The sequence below is a fragment of the Motacilla alba genome, chromosome 4 (assembly GCF_015832195.1).
Source record: "Motacilla alba alba isolate MOTALB_02 chromosome 4, Motacilla_alba_V1.0_pri, whole genome shotgun sequence".
Classification (NCBI taxonomy): Eukaryota; Metazoa; Chordata; class Aves; order Passeriformes; family Motacillidae; genus Motacilla; species Motacilla alba.
In genome coordinates, this window is record NC_052019.1 from 6185720 (window position 1) to 6198573 (window position 12854).

Here is a 12854-nt window from a genome sequence, read left to right on the forward strand (position 1 = left end):
AGGGCAGAGCTGAGATTTTGGTGCTGCTGTGTGGTAGTGATATAGACAACAAGAGTGATGAGGGACAAAGTGGTGTGTTGATACAGGTGGATGGGTGGTCTTAATTAAAAAGAAATACTTACAAGCAGCTTTTCAAGTCAATATTGATTTTGCCGGCCATAAATGTGCATTCAATATCCCTTGAGAGCTCATTTGACCCCAGACCTGCTTGCTTTTCTGATTTTGTGTGGAAGCTGAAGGGTGAATTAGTGGCCATGATCATACTGCTTATGCTCTCTATGACTGATCACATGAGTCTTCCCCCACCTCCTAGGTTTAATTACCTTTAATGTTGATTTATGCCATTATTTGCATAGATGGTACCACGGATCAGCTTCTCCTAGGGAACAGCAACCTGTAAACATAGAGAGGCATTTGTCAGCTATCAATGGCAGCATTGATTAAACTCCCATTGATTTGGTGGCCTGCTGAAAAGCCCATAAAGCAGAAAACGAAATTGTTCATTAAACTGGCCAGGCTGTAGGTGCCAGGATGTGGATGCCTACTTATGTTGAGTTTGCTTCAGCTGCATGGTGTCTGCAGCAGGAAATGCAAACTCCTGTTGTTGTCCTGCTGTGCTGCAGGAGACCTTCTTAACATCTTCCCTTTCCTTTCCTGCACAGATGATGCCAGCTCAGGAAAGGACGGCCAGGTGCCTGAAGGCTCCAATGGAGAATATGAAGACCATTCTGGGAAGCAGTGGGGTAAGGAGCAGTGTGTGTTTTGTGGTTTTCCTCGGCCCTTGGTTTAGTGCTGTTCCCTTGGCACATTTCTCAGTTGCTGAAGGAGAGGAAAGGCAGAGCAACTGGAGTGAGTTCTCCCTACATATGGTCAAATAATAAACAGAGTGTCAGCTGAATGTGTTGGTGTGAATGGATCCCATCCAAGGGTCCTGCAAAATGCAGCCTGTGGTTGGCCCTAGGGCCCCCTGCCATTTACCCCAGCATGGTTCTCCCTTGTATTTGTTTTTCTGGGCAGCGACTTTTCTTTTGCATGTGCAGCTATTACAGCTTTCATAGACTCCCTATAAAAAACATATTGACTTTTACAGCAGTATTTCCAAAAGTCTTCAGTGCCAACATAACATTGCTCCCTCTGAGGGCAAATGGGAGGTCTGACTTCACTTCAGGAGAATTAGCACTAAGCCAAGATGAGTATTTTTTAAGATCACCCTCTCTTTCAGACACCTGCCTGAGCTTCTCCAAGCCATGGACTGTTCAGGCATAAGATTTTGTAGCTGTTGCAGAGCTTTGGGGAACTGCTAAAATCTCACTCAGAATAGGCTCTGAATCACTGCAAAACTTGCAGGCCCAGTTTGGTCCAAGCACTCCTTGAAGGACAATAAGTTGTCAGGCTGATGCCAAACAGCTTTTGGCCATTACTGACAGGAGTGTGATGTGAGTTTGTGAGCTCAGTGGATGAAGCACAGCATTTCATTTTGCTCTTGCAGTGCATCCCTCTCTTTAATTTTATAATGCAGAGATGGCTTTGTACCACCTTTGTGGCCAGGGAGAACCTCACAGTAGTGGTAGGGGTGGAACCTGACAGGCTTTTGCTGTGTAGATCCCCACCGCTTAAGCTGAGGCCAGTTTTCTTCAGCAGCTAGCAAACAGGTTTGTGGTGTGCTATGGTGTAGTCCAGGCCACACTTGAATTATTTATCTCAGGCTGAGCTTGCTTGGGGAGAGAAAGGTAACCTCCACTCATTCTGGAGAGGGATGACATTTCAGAGCTGGAGGAAGGGTGTCTTAGATAAACTACAGGTCAGGAGTACTGCAGGAGGGGTTCAGCAGCTAGTACAAAGCTACCATCTCTCCACTTTTCATTGCCATTGTGCTCCTGGTAGAGCTTCTGGATGATGGATCAGTACAAGAATACAACAATAATATTATGAAGAAAAGACGTAGGCTCTACTAAAATTATTAGGCATTGACAATCTCATGTCAGATTGTGTCTTACTCTGTGCTGCCCTGGCCCAGTCTGTTGTGCTGCAGAGTGTTCCTGAACTTCTGCTTTTTCTTCTTTTGATCCCTCTTGTCTCCTTTCCTCTCCCCAAGAAGAGAAATGCCTTGGGCCAGCCACGTACCCACCTAAGCCCTTTCCATCCAGCACTGTTCACCAGTAAATTGCTGGTGTGAGCTGTCTCTGGAGGATGATGGATGAAGAAGGAGTTGGTGTTGTCACAGTCCTGGGCCCTTGGAGAAGTGTGAGAGGAGAAGCATGGTGGAAAACAAAGCTCCACTTTACTTTCCATCTACCGTCATAGAGTGGTGTCTCTGGAGAGCGCAGGGAACTGATGTGGGGAAGGATAGAGACCTCCATCCATGTCTTCCCACAACTGACTGAGCTCTTAACCAGAAGACTTGGAAGTATTTCGATCCATAGTCCTATTGTGACACTTTTTGTAACTGTCATGAAAGCTGGAAGGGATAGTGACTGTCACTATGTGGGGGTAATGGTGGCGCACCACAGCAGACAACATTTTTCAGATAATCACCTCACTTTATGTGAGCAATGCGTGACAGGAGCCTCAGGGACTGATCCGTGCTTCTCAAGGTGTCCCACAGGGAGAGGACACCACTGAATTCCTTTGCAGGTCTTCGTGCTGACAGGCTTCCATTGCATTTAATTTTCATTAGCTTTGAATAAATCTTCATGGTAAACAGCAGTTCAGCCAGGAACCTGTACACAACACTGTCTTTTTGTCCCCATCCACTTGTGTTTTCCCTTGCTCTTGAGTGGGACATAATTTATACTGTACAAATGTGTGGTTCATGTTTATGAAGCAAATGCCAAGTGATGTGGAGGAGAACAAGCATGTGAATAACACAGAGGCACTTTGTAATTGCCTTTGCTGGCACTCCAACAAGTAAAACTTCTGTAAATGGAACAGATTTGGGGACAGACATTTAGCATCAACTCAAAAGAGACCTTTTCTGCCTCTCTCACAGTGCTGCTTCTCCTCTTTCTCCTTTGTGCTTGCTGGGTCTCTTTTTCTCTCTAATGTGTGTGTCTCTCTCTTTCTCCTTTTTTTTGTTAACTGGCTTTTCTAAACTTGTCCAATTCAGGCTTTTGTCAAGGAAACATTCAGGACTGTGTAAATGGGATCTGGTTTCAGCATATTGCACGCAGCCTGGAGTAGCTTTTGAGACCACATAATCACTTAACCTTTTTTAAACAGAAAGAGAATGAAAGAAAGGCTGAAAGATCCAAAAAAGTGTAGCTGTACCTGTAGTTTAGTATGTATTTGGGCAACCATGTGTGAGGAGTGAATGCAGAACTCCAGACAGACTCATGGGAGTCACAGTGGGAAGAAAACCAGAAATGTTAAAGACCTGCTCTTTTTGGGTGGAAAGAGTTTCTGTCTTAAAATGCCCTTACTGAGCAGGGGTGCCAGCAAGTCCTTCTGAGAGTTCAGTCACTAATTTGACTTTTCAATCTGCTGGGGGAGTGTGACTGTCCTGGCTCCAACTTGCTCTTTGGTATGTTAGTCCCAGCTCAGGAATCCTGTCCGGGAGGATCTCCCCTCTACTTAGACCTGGTCTCAGAGTAAATTACTGCCATCTTACAGAGTAACTGTTCAGACCATTGCATGGCTGATTCCTGACCTCTCCATGAGCCTTGCAGACATTTTCTCAATTTCCACAGTGACAGCCCTTATCAGCATGTCTCCCTCGGCTCAGACTAAAATTTGGGATGTCGTTGCCCACAGTGTGCAGGTCTGACAGGGCTCATTGTCAGGGAGGGGGATTGTGTCTGCTGTGAGGGGGCCTCCTGCAGCAGACCCCAAAGACCCCAGCAATTCAGGCCCCAGGACCTGTGGAGGGGTTAGTATGTCACACTTGCTGCTCAGCTGTCACAGCAAAGACTTCCAGTGCCGGAGTTACTCCGGTTCATTGGATTACACATGAAAGCCTCTGCATGGAGAGCAAAGCATTTCTGAGCAGGAGTTTGAAATAACATGAAATGGCTGGGACCCAAAATGACAGCCAGGGGGGGCAAGGGAAGGCTGTGGAGACAGATGGTTCCCCCTATGGAAAAGCACTCTGCAGAGAGGGGTATGCCGAAGGGTGTCCTCTTCCAGAGGGAGGGATGTTGGCCAAGGCTGCAGGGGGGTGAGGGCTAAGGGGTATGCTCACAGACCTCAGAGGGCAATGGCTACCATTCCCCAGTGCTTGGAGACAGGAAGCTGCAGACCAGCCTCTTCCATTCAGGAAAGCTCCACTATAATGCACATCCCAGAGCTTCTGGCCCTCAGCCCTGGGCAGCAGGGCTGGCTGTCAAGTACGAAGTTCCACTAGGCCATCCTGTAGCTGGCCAGGGAATCCCTAGAAGTGCTTAAAAAGCATGTAGATGTGCTACTTAAGGACATGGTTTAGTGATGGAGCTGGCAGTGTTATATTAATGGTTGAACTCAATAATCTTAGAGGTCTTTTCCGACTTTAACAGTTCTATGATGGGCTTAGTTAGAAGTGCCCCTGCACTGGTATAGTTAAAGTAACTGTGAGAAATTTTTTATTTCTTTTAAATTTCAGATTTTGCCAGGTGAGGGTCTTGCATTTCTCTAAGTTTTTTATCTCTGCACTCTTAGAAATACTGGTGATTTCTTTGCTAAGACAAGATGACTGGCTTAACCCACGCTTCTATCCACCAGCAGCTATTGCTTCAGATTCTCTAGTTTTCGGATGGACTGGCATGGGGTATCCTCTAATAACAAGCTCATAAAGTTTTATTGAGTCTTTCCATTTCTTTGTACACTTCTCTGGACCATTCAACATCAATGTTTTGCAAATTGGAGCTGAATGAATTGCATACATTTAAGTGCAGACCAATGTACAAAAGTCTGTCACACTTCTAAGACTTTCCTATGCATGTAAAAGATGCTGACTCTTCTTAAGTCCCTATAAAGCCACTGAGAGCTAAGAGGCAAAACATCTTCAGGAAATGAAGCTTCATATGACAAGCAAAAAATTGAGAAAATGGTCAGCGTGACAGGAATCTGAGTTTTTTCCTTTGGTCTTGGCCAAGGAGTTTGTGGAATATGGTAACAATTACAGTGTGATTATGGGGCCGCATTTTGCCTTCAGCTGCAATAGCATGATTTTGGTATTATTTTGTGAGATGGTCTGGTGCAATTGCCTTACAGACTCAGAAATTCTGGGACTGTGCTATGCAGAAGGTTAATGCAGTGGCCAGAGCAGTCCAGTTGACATTCAAATGCATTGGGTGGGTCGTGAGTCCCTTCTAGGGAAAGCAGTTTGAGCTGAAATGAGGGAGAGCATACACTGGTATGTATGGGGCTGCCTCTCAAGCAAATCTTGCCGTAAACCTTAACAACAGTTTCCTTCTCTGCTCATGTCCTGTGCTCACCACAGTCCATTCTGATGCCTTTTGCAGCCCGGCCCAGGTTCACTCAGCCTGCCAAGATGAGACGGAGAGTGATCGCCCGCCCCGTCGGCAGCTCCATCCGCCTCAAGTGCGTGGCCAGCGGCAACCCCAGGCCTGACATCACGTGGCTGAAGGACAACAAGCCCCTCACTCCCCAGGAAATTGGGGAGAACAAGAAGAAGAAGTGGACATTGAACCTGAAGAACCTGAAGCCAGAGGACAGCGGGAAGTACACCTGCCGGGTGTTTAACAAAGTTGGAGAAATCAATGCGACGTACAAAGTTGAAGTGATCCGTAAGTGCGGCTACGGGAGAGAGAGCAGAGAGGGGCCTTTGAGAAGGGAGCTGGCTCAGTCAAGACAGTGTGGGGTGGCAAGGGTGCAGTGTTGATGGCTGGGCATGGAAATGGGGAAGTGCTAAAAACATTAGAAAAAACACTGCTGAAACTCTAGAAGGAACCTGAAACCTGGACAAGACAGAGTAGCAAGAAGACAATTGAGGAGCTGAAATGAGGAAAGGTGCTTGGGAAATAATCATCTCCACAAGCACCTGCATGGTGAAAGTCATGCCCAGTTCAGTCTTCCACAAGAGAATCAATTCAAGGATAGACAGAGAACTAACAGAGAAAGTACTTTCAGGTACCATAGGGGAGGGGGGGAGATATATACGATAGCCCAGATTAGTACGTCAGAATGGGTGAAAACAGTCAATTTTAAATTTAATTGAGAAGTTCCCAATGGAAACTTGAAAAACAAGAAATCTTGTGATTAGAGTGCCAGACAAGGCTTTAGGGCCAGATTCTAAAAAACATTTGGCCATCTGAAGGTCCCGGCAGGTACAAATGAATTACTAAAAAAAAACCCCAAACCTTAAAAACACCCACTAGGATCCTGTCTGTATCTTTAGATGCCTACATGGCTTTAAAGATTCAGTCCTCAGAAGATGAGCCGTGGGGGGTTACCCTGCATTGTGGTGAGGTAAATTGCTCTTCTTACTATCTAGCTATTCTGAGTCTTGCTCTCTAATCTTCTGTTTCTCCCATTATTGCTGAGGATAATTATACTCAAATCCTTCCTAAGTTTACCAGAGAAGAGCTCTTATTCTTAAATCATTGTGCTTTGCCTATGACATCATCATAAGTTGTCATGGAAATGATTACAGAGTAGCCAACTTAAGAAAGAGAAGATGAGCTGAGTGGAGGGAAGATTGAATAGCCTTCATTAATGAGGAGCAGGGGCATGGAAGGCTGTTTCCAGCCACTTGGAAAGCATGTTGTTTGTCTGTGCATACATTTTGGCCTGAGTAAGTTTATCCCAGTGTGAAAGATTGTTCTTAAAGGTAAAGATCTGTTCTCTGATAAGTCCTTTCCCTAGAATCACAGGAATTAAAAGCACATGTGGGAAGTTCTGTTGGGCTCTGAAGGCACAAACCTGCTGGACATCTGGGATTGATAAAGATGCAGCTGTGTGGAGACAGTAAAAACATGTGTTTACAGTAAAACCAGGAGCAGAGGCAGGGAAATGAATCAAGCCCCATCCTAATGGCAGCTGTGGCATTTTCACTTCATCAAAACCAGACAGCACCAGGAACAAACCCCTTTCTGTGTCCCTGTTTATCTTGGTTTTTATCAACTTAAAGATGTATGTAACCTTTGTTTTCATTAGCTTTTGCTGGCTAGGAGTGAAAACAGTAACCAAAGCTGGAACCAGAGTCAAGGAGATAAGGGCATTAAGCAGTTTTCAGACATCTTTCTATTTTTAACATCATTCTGTGGAGCATTACAGGTTTTATTCAATTTCCTCCTTTTTTTTTCCCCTCCCCTGAGCCTCCACTCCTAAGTCCTGCTTATCTGAGTCTCAGTCTCCCCGGCTGTGATTGTTGCTCACAGTCCAAAGGCAAAGCCTACAGAGACTACTGTGGTATTTTTGTTTCCTAAGCACATCTTTAGAGCCCTCAATATTGAAAGTATCCTGAGTTTTTGAAAGAGGGTCCATTGTTCCTTCCTTTCACTCCAAAGCCAGTGCTGGTGGGAGCTGTTTTGTTACATGCTCAATCCAACAGTGTTTGCCATCAAAAGGAGTTGATGATTGCCAGCAGTTACCACCCACTGTGATACCATAATTTCTCCTGTGCCTAAGATAGAGGTTTGCATTACCTCCTTGTCTGGAAACTGTGACTGATTTATCTGATCCTAACACTAAAAAAGATCCAAACATTCCTCAGAATGAGGCGTACATTTTTCCTTTCACTTTATGTGGTGTTGACACAACCTTAGACTTATGATCATGCTGGAAAGGATGGTCTTGTGAACCTCTTCCAAAACATGAGGGCTCAGAGGAAAACCATCCTTTTCTCCAGGTCTGATGCAGGTAGAAAAGCAACTTCCTTGTTATAAACAGGAAGATTCAGGTTGGGCAGGAGAACAGACTTGTTAAAGCCTCAGACAATGGTCGAGTTGTTTGGAGAGACTGGAGAGCATCTACCATTGGAGGCTTTGGCAAGAGGCTGGCAAAATGCGTATCAGGAGAAGTTTGCAGAAATCTCAGCCTGCCTTGGGCCAGGGAGTTGGACTAGACTATGATTTTGCATCCCTCCTACACCTTTTCCCTATGTTTCTGGAACTGCAAGTTACTGAGGTTGGCAAACACCTTTGCCCATGGAGCTCCCTGTGTTTCTGTGCAGAGAGGACGAGGTCCAAGCCCATCCTGACAGGGACTCACCCCGTCAACACCACGGTGGACTATGGTGGAACCACGTCCTTCCAGTGCAAAGTGCGCAGCGACGTCAAGCCTGTCATCCAGTGGCTGAAGAGGGTGGAGTACGGCACGGAGAGCAAGTACAACTCCACCATCGATGTCGGGGGGCAGAAGTTCGTCGTGCTGCCCACGGGGGAGGTCTGGTCTCGCCCAGATGGTTCCTACCTGAACAAACTGATGATTACTCGGGCCAAGGAGGAGGATGCGGGGATGTACATTTGCCTCGGGGCAAACACCATGGGCTACAGCTTCCGGAGTGCTTTTCTCACAGTCCTGCCAGGTGAGTTGTGATGTTTTCCCCCCTCTGTTATCAGTTGTCTGTGTCATGGTATTTAATAATTCAACTGCTGTTGCCCATTGGCTCCCTGGCCCTCTGTGATGCTGTGCTGGTTTAGGCTAGCCCAGTTCTGATAAGAATGAATGGGGGACTGAATCAGCCCTGGTTTAAATCAGTCCCTACTGAAATCGTGTTGATGATGGTTCCTTTTCTCCCTTTGTGGGGAATAACCACAGAATACAGAATGGATCAGGTTAGAAGGGACCCCAGTTAGTCATCTGGTCCAACTCAAGCAGAGTCAATCCAGAGCATGTGGCACAGGATTGGGTCAGGATGATTCTGGAATATCTCCAGTAAGGGAGACTCCACACCCTCTCTGTGTAATCTGTTCAGTGCTTGGTCACTGCACAGTAAAGGAGTTCTTCCTCATGTTCATATGAAACTTCCTGGGCATCAGTTTCTGCCCTTTCTTTGTGTCCTATTGCTCAGCATCAAGGAGCAGAGCCTGGTCCATGCTCTGGCACCTCCCTGCAGATAGTTATAAACATTGTTGAGGCCCGTCTTAGTCATCCAGGTGACATAAATTGAATTATCTACTCCTGTATGAAAGAGGAGCAAGCTGGGAAAAGACACTGCAGTTGCAGACACTAAATCACTTCAGTGATAGCTGCAGGATAGGAGAGGGGAACTGAATAACATCACAGTTTGCAACCTCATTCCTTAATATTCCTCCTTTCTCTTGCCCTTATTTATATTGCTTTTACTGGTAAAAGGAAACAATGATACAGGCCCATAAAAAGAGGGAAGAATAAAAACTGTCTGGGTCACAAAGAAATGAAATGAATGAGTCTGAAAAACAGAATGATTGATTAGTTAAATTTTTATCCAATAGTCCCCTGGGGCCCCTGTACACAGCTGCTGCCTTCCCTCCCCAGACCTCCGAGCTGGTGGCCACATCCAGCTGAGACTGTATCATTTGTGTTTGAGACACACCATCCTTGCCTGGTCATTTGCTCCTTTGTCTGCTGACTATGCAGTTCTACCCTGATAAACATTTTGGATTTAGGACTATACTCTAACTGAAAGGCCTGTAAATACCAAGGAAAAAGCAGCATGGGTGGGATATAACTCAAAGCCTCTGGGAGTTTCTGACCTATGAGAGTCTGATCCAGCTCCCACTGAAATCAGGGGGAGACTTTCCATGGATTTAAGTGGGACTGTAGTGAGGCCTCATGCCAGAACCAGAGCCTGCAAGGCTGTTGATATTGGCAGTGATGGAAAAGGAGAACCCAGCTTGCCCTAAGATGCAAAGATGTGGTTGTAAAGTCATGAGTTCAGAAAGACCATTTTGCTTGTAAATCTACCAGATTTGACATTGACAGCTCTGAGGAACGTGGATGAATATCAAAACACTTTCTTTTCATCCCAGCATAGTATTTCTGCCAACCAGCATGAAGACTTCTGTTTGCTGTGGTCAGCTGATGGGTCAGCTCTCTGATCTTGTCATGTTTTTAACAGGGGGCTGGACCAGACTCGCCTCCCAGCCTAAATTATCCTGTAATTTCCAGAGTTGGTGAATCAAAATTTCATCTATTAAGGTCAAAGTATAGGTCCTCCTAACTTCAAAGAGACCACATGGTATATATTTAACATTTCAAGCTACCCATAGGATTATTTGTCAAGGAGAGAAAAAGACATTATTGTCTTAAAGAAGTTTAGCTTGAAAGTTAAGTGATAGAAGTTTGAATATAACATATTGAATGATTAAGATAGCCTGTGGTTTTGGAAGTTTTCTGGGTGTCTCCCTGCAGGCTGAATTCTGTGCCTGGGTATGTTTCAAGGCTTTGGATATTCCAGCTGGTAGCTATCTAGACAAGGATTTTCACAGCTAGAATCCTACCCCAGGACTCCATTTGAGTCTATAAATCAGGAGATCAGGCTGAAAAACTGGAGTGGCTATCCAGGGATAGCCACTGACTGCCAACTGCAGAGAGATATAAGAGGAGGTAGCTGTGAAAGATGATGTCTAAAGCATCTTATCTCCTCCAGTAGCTGAATAAACTGCCCTTGAAAAGCCAGCAGCAGCTCCAAAGAGACTGGTGGAGGTGGAGCCCATTTGGGGTAGGAAGCTGAGGATACACTTCAGTGTTGAATGAACTTTCAGTTCTCCGTGGCTTGGGAATCAAGGAGGGGCACCAGCTCACCTACATTTTCCCCATCCTTCAGCCTTCCTCTCAATCACACAAGAAAGTCAAGCCAACACCTCCAAAACCCCTAATTCATTCTCCCTGCCATGGTGGAGCACTGCTGGGTAGCTCCTGGATTGCTAGGCAGGATTTCTAGAGGGTGTCTGAAGCCCTTGCAGGCAGAGCTACACCTGGCAGAGGTGGGTGGGCAGCGTGCAACCTGATTGTGCCTCCTGGGCTGGTGACAATGAGGTTTTACTGACATGTCCTGTGTTGTGTCCTTCAGTCTGGGCAGCAAAGCCCATTCCGTCACAGAGTGAGAGCGTTAGGAAACTCTCTCAGGCTGGCTCTAGTATGCATCCATTAAAGCTTGGATAAGAGAGTTATAAAATCCCCCAAAGACTCCCCTCCTGACCCCTAAACCAGAGAAAATGAGTTGCTTGTCCTTCCAGGAGCACTGAAAAGCAAAGCAGTTACCAAACATCATGTGCTGGCTCGATTTCTCCCTTGTTACTTGGTCTGGCAGAGTTGCCAGACAGTCTGTACAACAGCCAGCCCAAGTGTGACATCTGTTTTGAATCCACTTTGCCTGCATTTAATTAACTCTTTCTGTCTCTCCCGTGCCACCACGCCCAGATCCCAAGCCTCCCAGCGCACCTGTGCCCCCCTCCTCGGCCAGCAGCCTGCCCTGGCCCGTCATCATCGGCATCCCGGCCGGGGCCGTCTTCATCTTCGGGACCATCCTGCTGTGGCTGTGCCAGTCCAGGAAGAAGCCCTGCTCCCCTCCGGCCGCCGCCCCCGCGCACCGCCCGCAGCCCCGCGACCGCATCTGCGTCCCCCAGGTCCCCGACAAAGACTGCATCTCCTCCATCAACTACGAGGAATACGTGGCCCAGCAGCAGCATTTACTGTCCCAGGGGCCCGGCCTGGCCCCTGCCATGGCTTCCAAAATGTACCCAAAGATTTACACGGACATCCACACCCACACCCACTCGCACGTGGAAGGCAAAGTGCACCAGCACCAGCACATTCAGTACCAGTGCTGAGGGCTGGCCCCGTGTACAGTGGCTCCTTTGGGCTTTTCCTCGTGGTACCTCAGCAGAGACTGCTCCAAGTCAGCTCAGCACTGCCAGCAACAGGCAAAGCAGACGGAAAAGGTTATATATGTAATTTTAAATATATATATATATATACATATATATATAATTGTATATGCGTGTGTGTATGTGTGTATATATATATGTGTATATATCTATATCTATCTATATAAATATATATATAATAGAGAAAGACACAGAGAGAAAAGAGGTTTTTTTTTTTAATTATTGCAATCAGGATGTAGCTGAGGAATAATGAAGGAACTCCAATTCACAGCAGAGAGGCAGCTGTCTCCAGCAGCAGAGCCTTCCTGGATATTTTAATCAAAGTGGCAACAAGTGAAATGGGACACAGGGACATGAACCACCACCTCCTTCCTTGTGTTACTGAAGGGAGCAGGTAGAGCAAGAGGAATGTGTGGTACTTTTCTGGCTGGGCCTGGATGCCTGCTGGGCATCACTTGTTTTGGTGGGAAGCCCCCAGACTGCTCCTGCTCTGAGTGACTCAAGCCCTAACGTCCTTGAGGTTTAGTGCCAAAGCACAAGGAGGCATAACCCATTCATCTCTTCCAGGGAAAGAAAATAACACGAGAGGGTCTGAAAAAACCAATTTCTGTTCACAAGGTGAAATGCCACGTGCATCTCAGTCGTGGTCAGCACAATCAGCTAACCAAGCTGGTTGGTTCAGTTTCTGCAAGGTGAAGGCATCTTGTTTCCCATGGATGTTCGGCAGATCAGCTCTGCTCCCCTGGTCCTCAGTGCCACTGCCAGTAAAAAGAAAAGAAGGAAAAAGGAACATTGTACAGAACACCTTTATATTTATATTTAAGAAATAATAATAATTAATAATAATAATTGAACTGCTGATGGTGAAGAAAGCAAAACACACTGTCCTTCTCTGATGGCTTAGAGCGACAAGCTGCTGGATTTTCTGCATCAATGCAAAATACATGAAAGCATTAGAAAAAATAGTAAGAAGCAAAGAGAGTGAAATAATCTTGTAGGAAAAAATTGCATTTGAGAAATATCCACCTAGGTTGTGTGTGGTTGTCCCCTCCCCTCAGATATCACTTTGTAAGTGATGAAACATTGCAGTTCAAACAACAGTAAAAA

The 12854-nt window shown here is 46.0% G+C and overlaps 1 protein-coding gene across 5 annotated transcripts in view; it reads left to right on the forward strand.

Moving 5' to 3' along the window:
- The window catches only part of FGFRL1 (fibroblast growth factor receptor like 1), a 163541-nt gene extending 151361 nt beyond the window's left edge, over positions 1-12180 (forward strand). For 3 of the 5 annotated variants that reach the window (XM_038136368.1, XM_038136369.1, XM_038136371.1), the window contains 4 exons: positions 663-743; positions 5436-5720; positions 8108-8461; positions 11281-11690. In XM_038136368.1, the coding sequence (XP_037992296.1) occupies positions 663-743; positions 5436-5720; positions 8108-8461; positions 11281-11690 (1130 nt within the window). Of the gene's footprint in view, positions 1-662; positions 744-5435; positions 5721-8107; positions 8462-11280 lie in introns of all 5 variants that reach the window. The other 2 variants (XM_038136372.1, XM_038136367.1) reach the window with 1 other exon arrangement.
- The last annotated feature ends 674 nt before the right edge of the window (positions 12181-12854 follow it).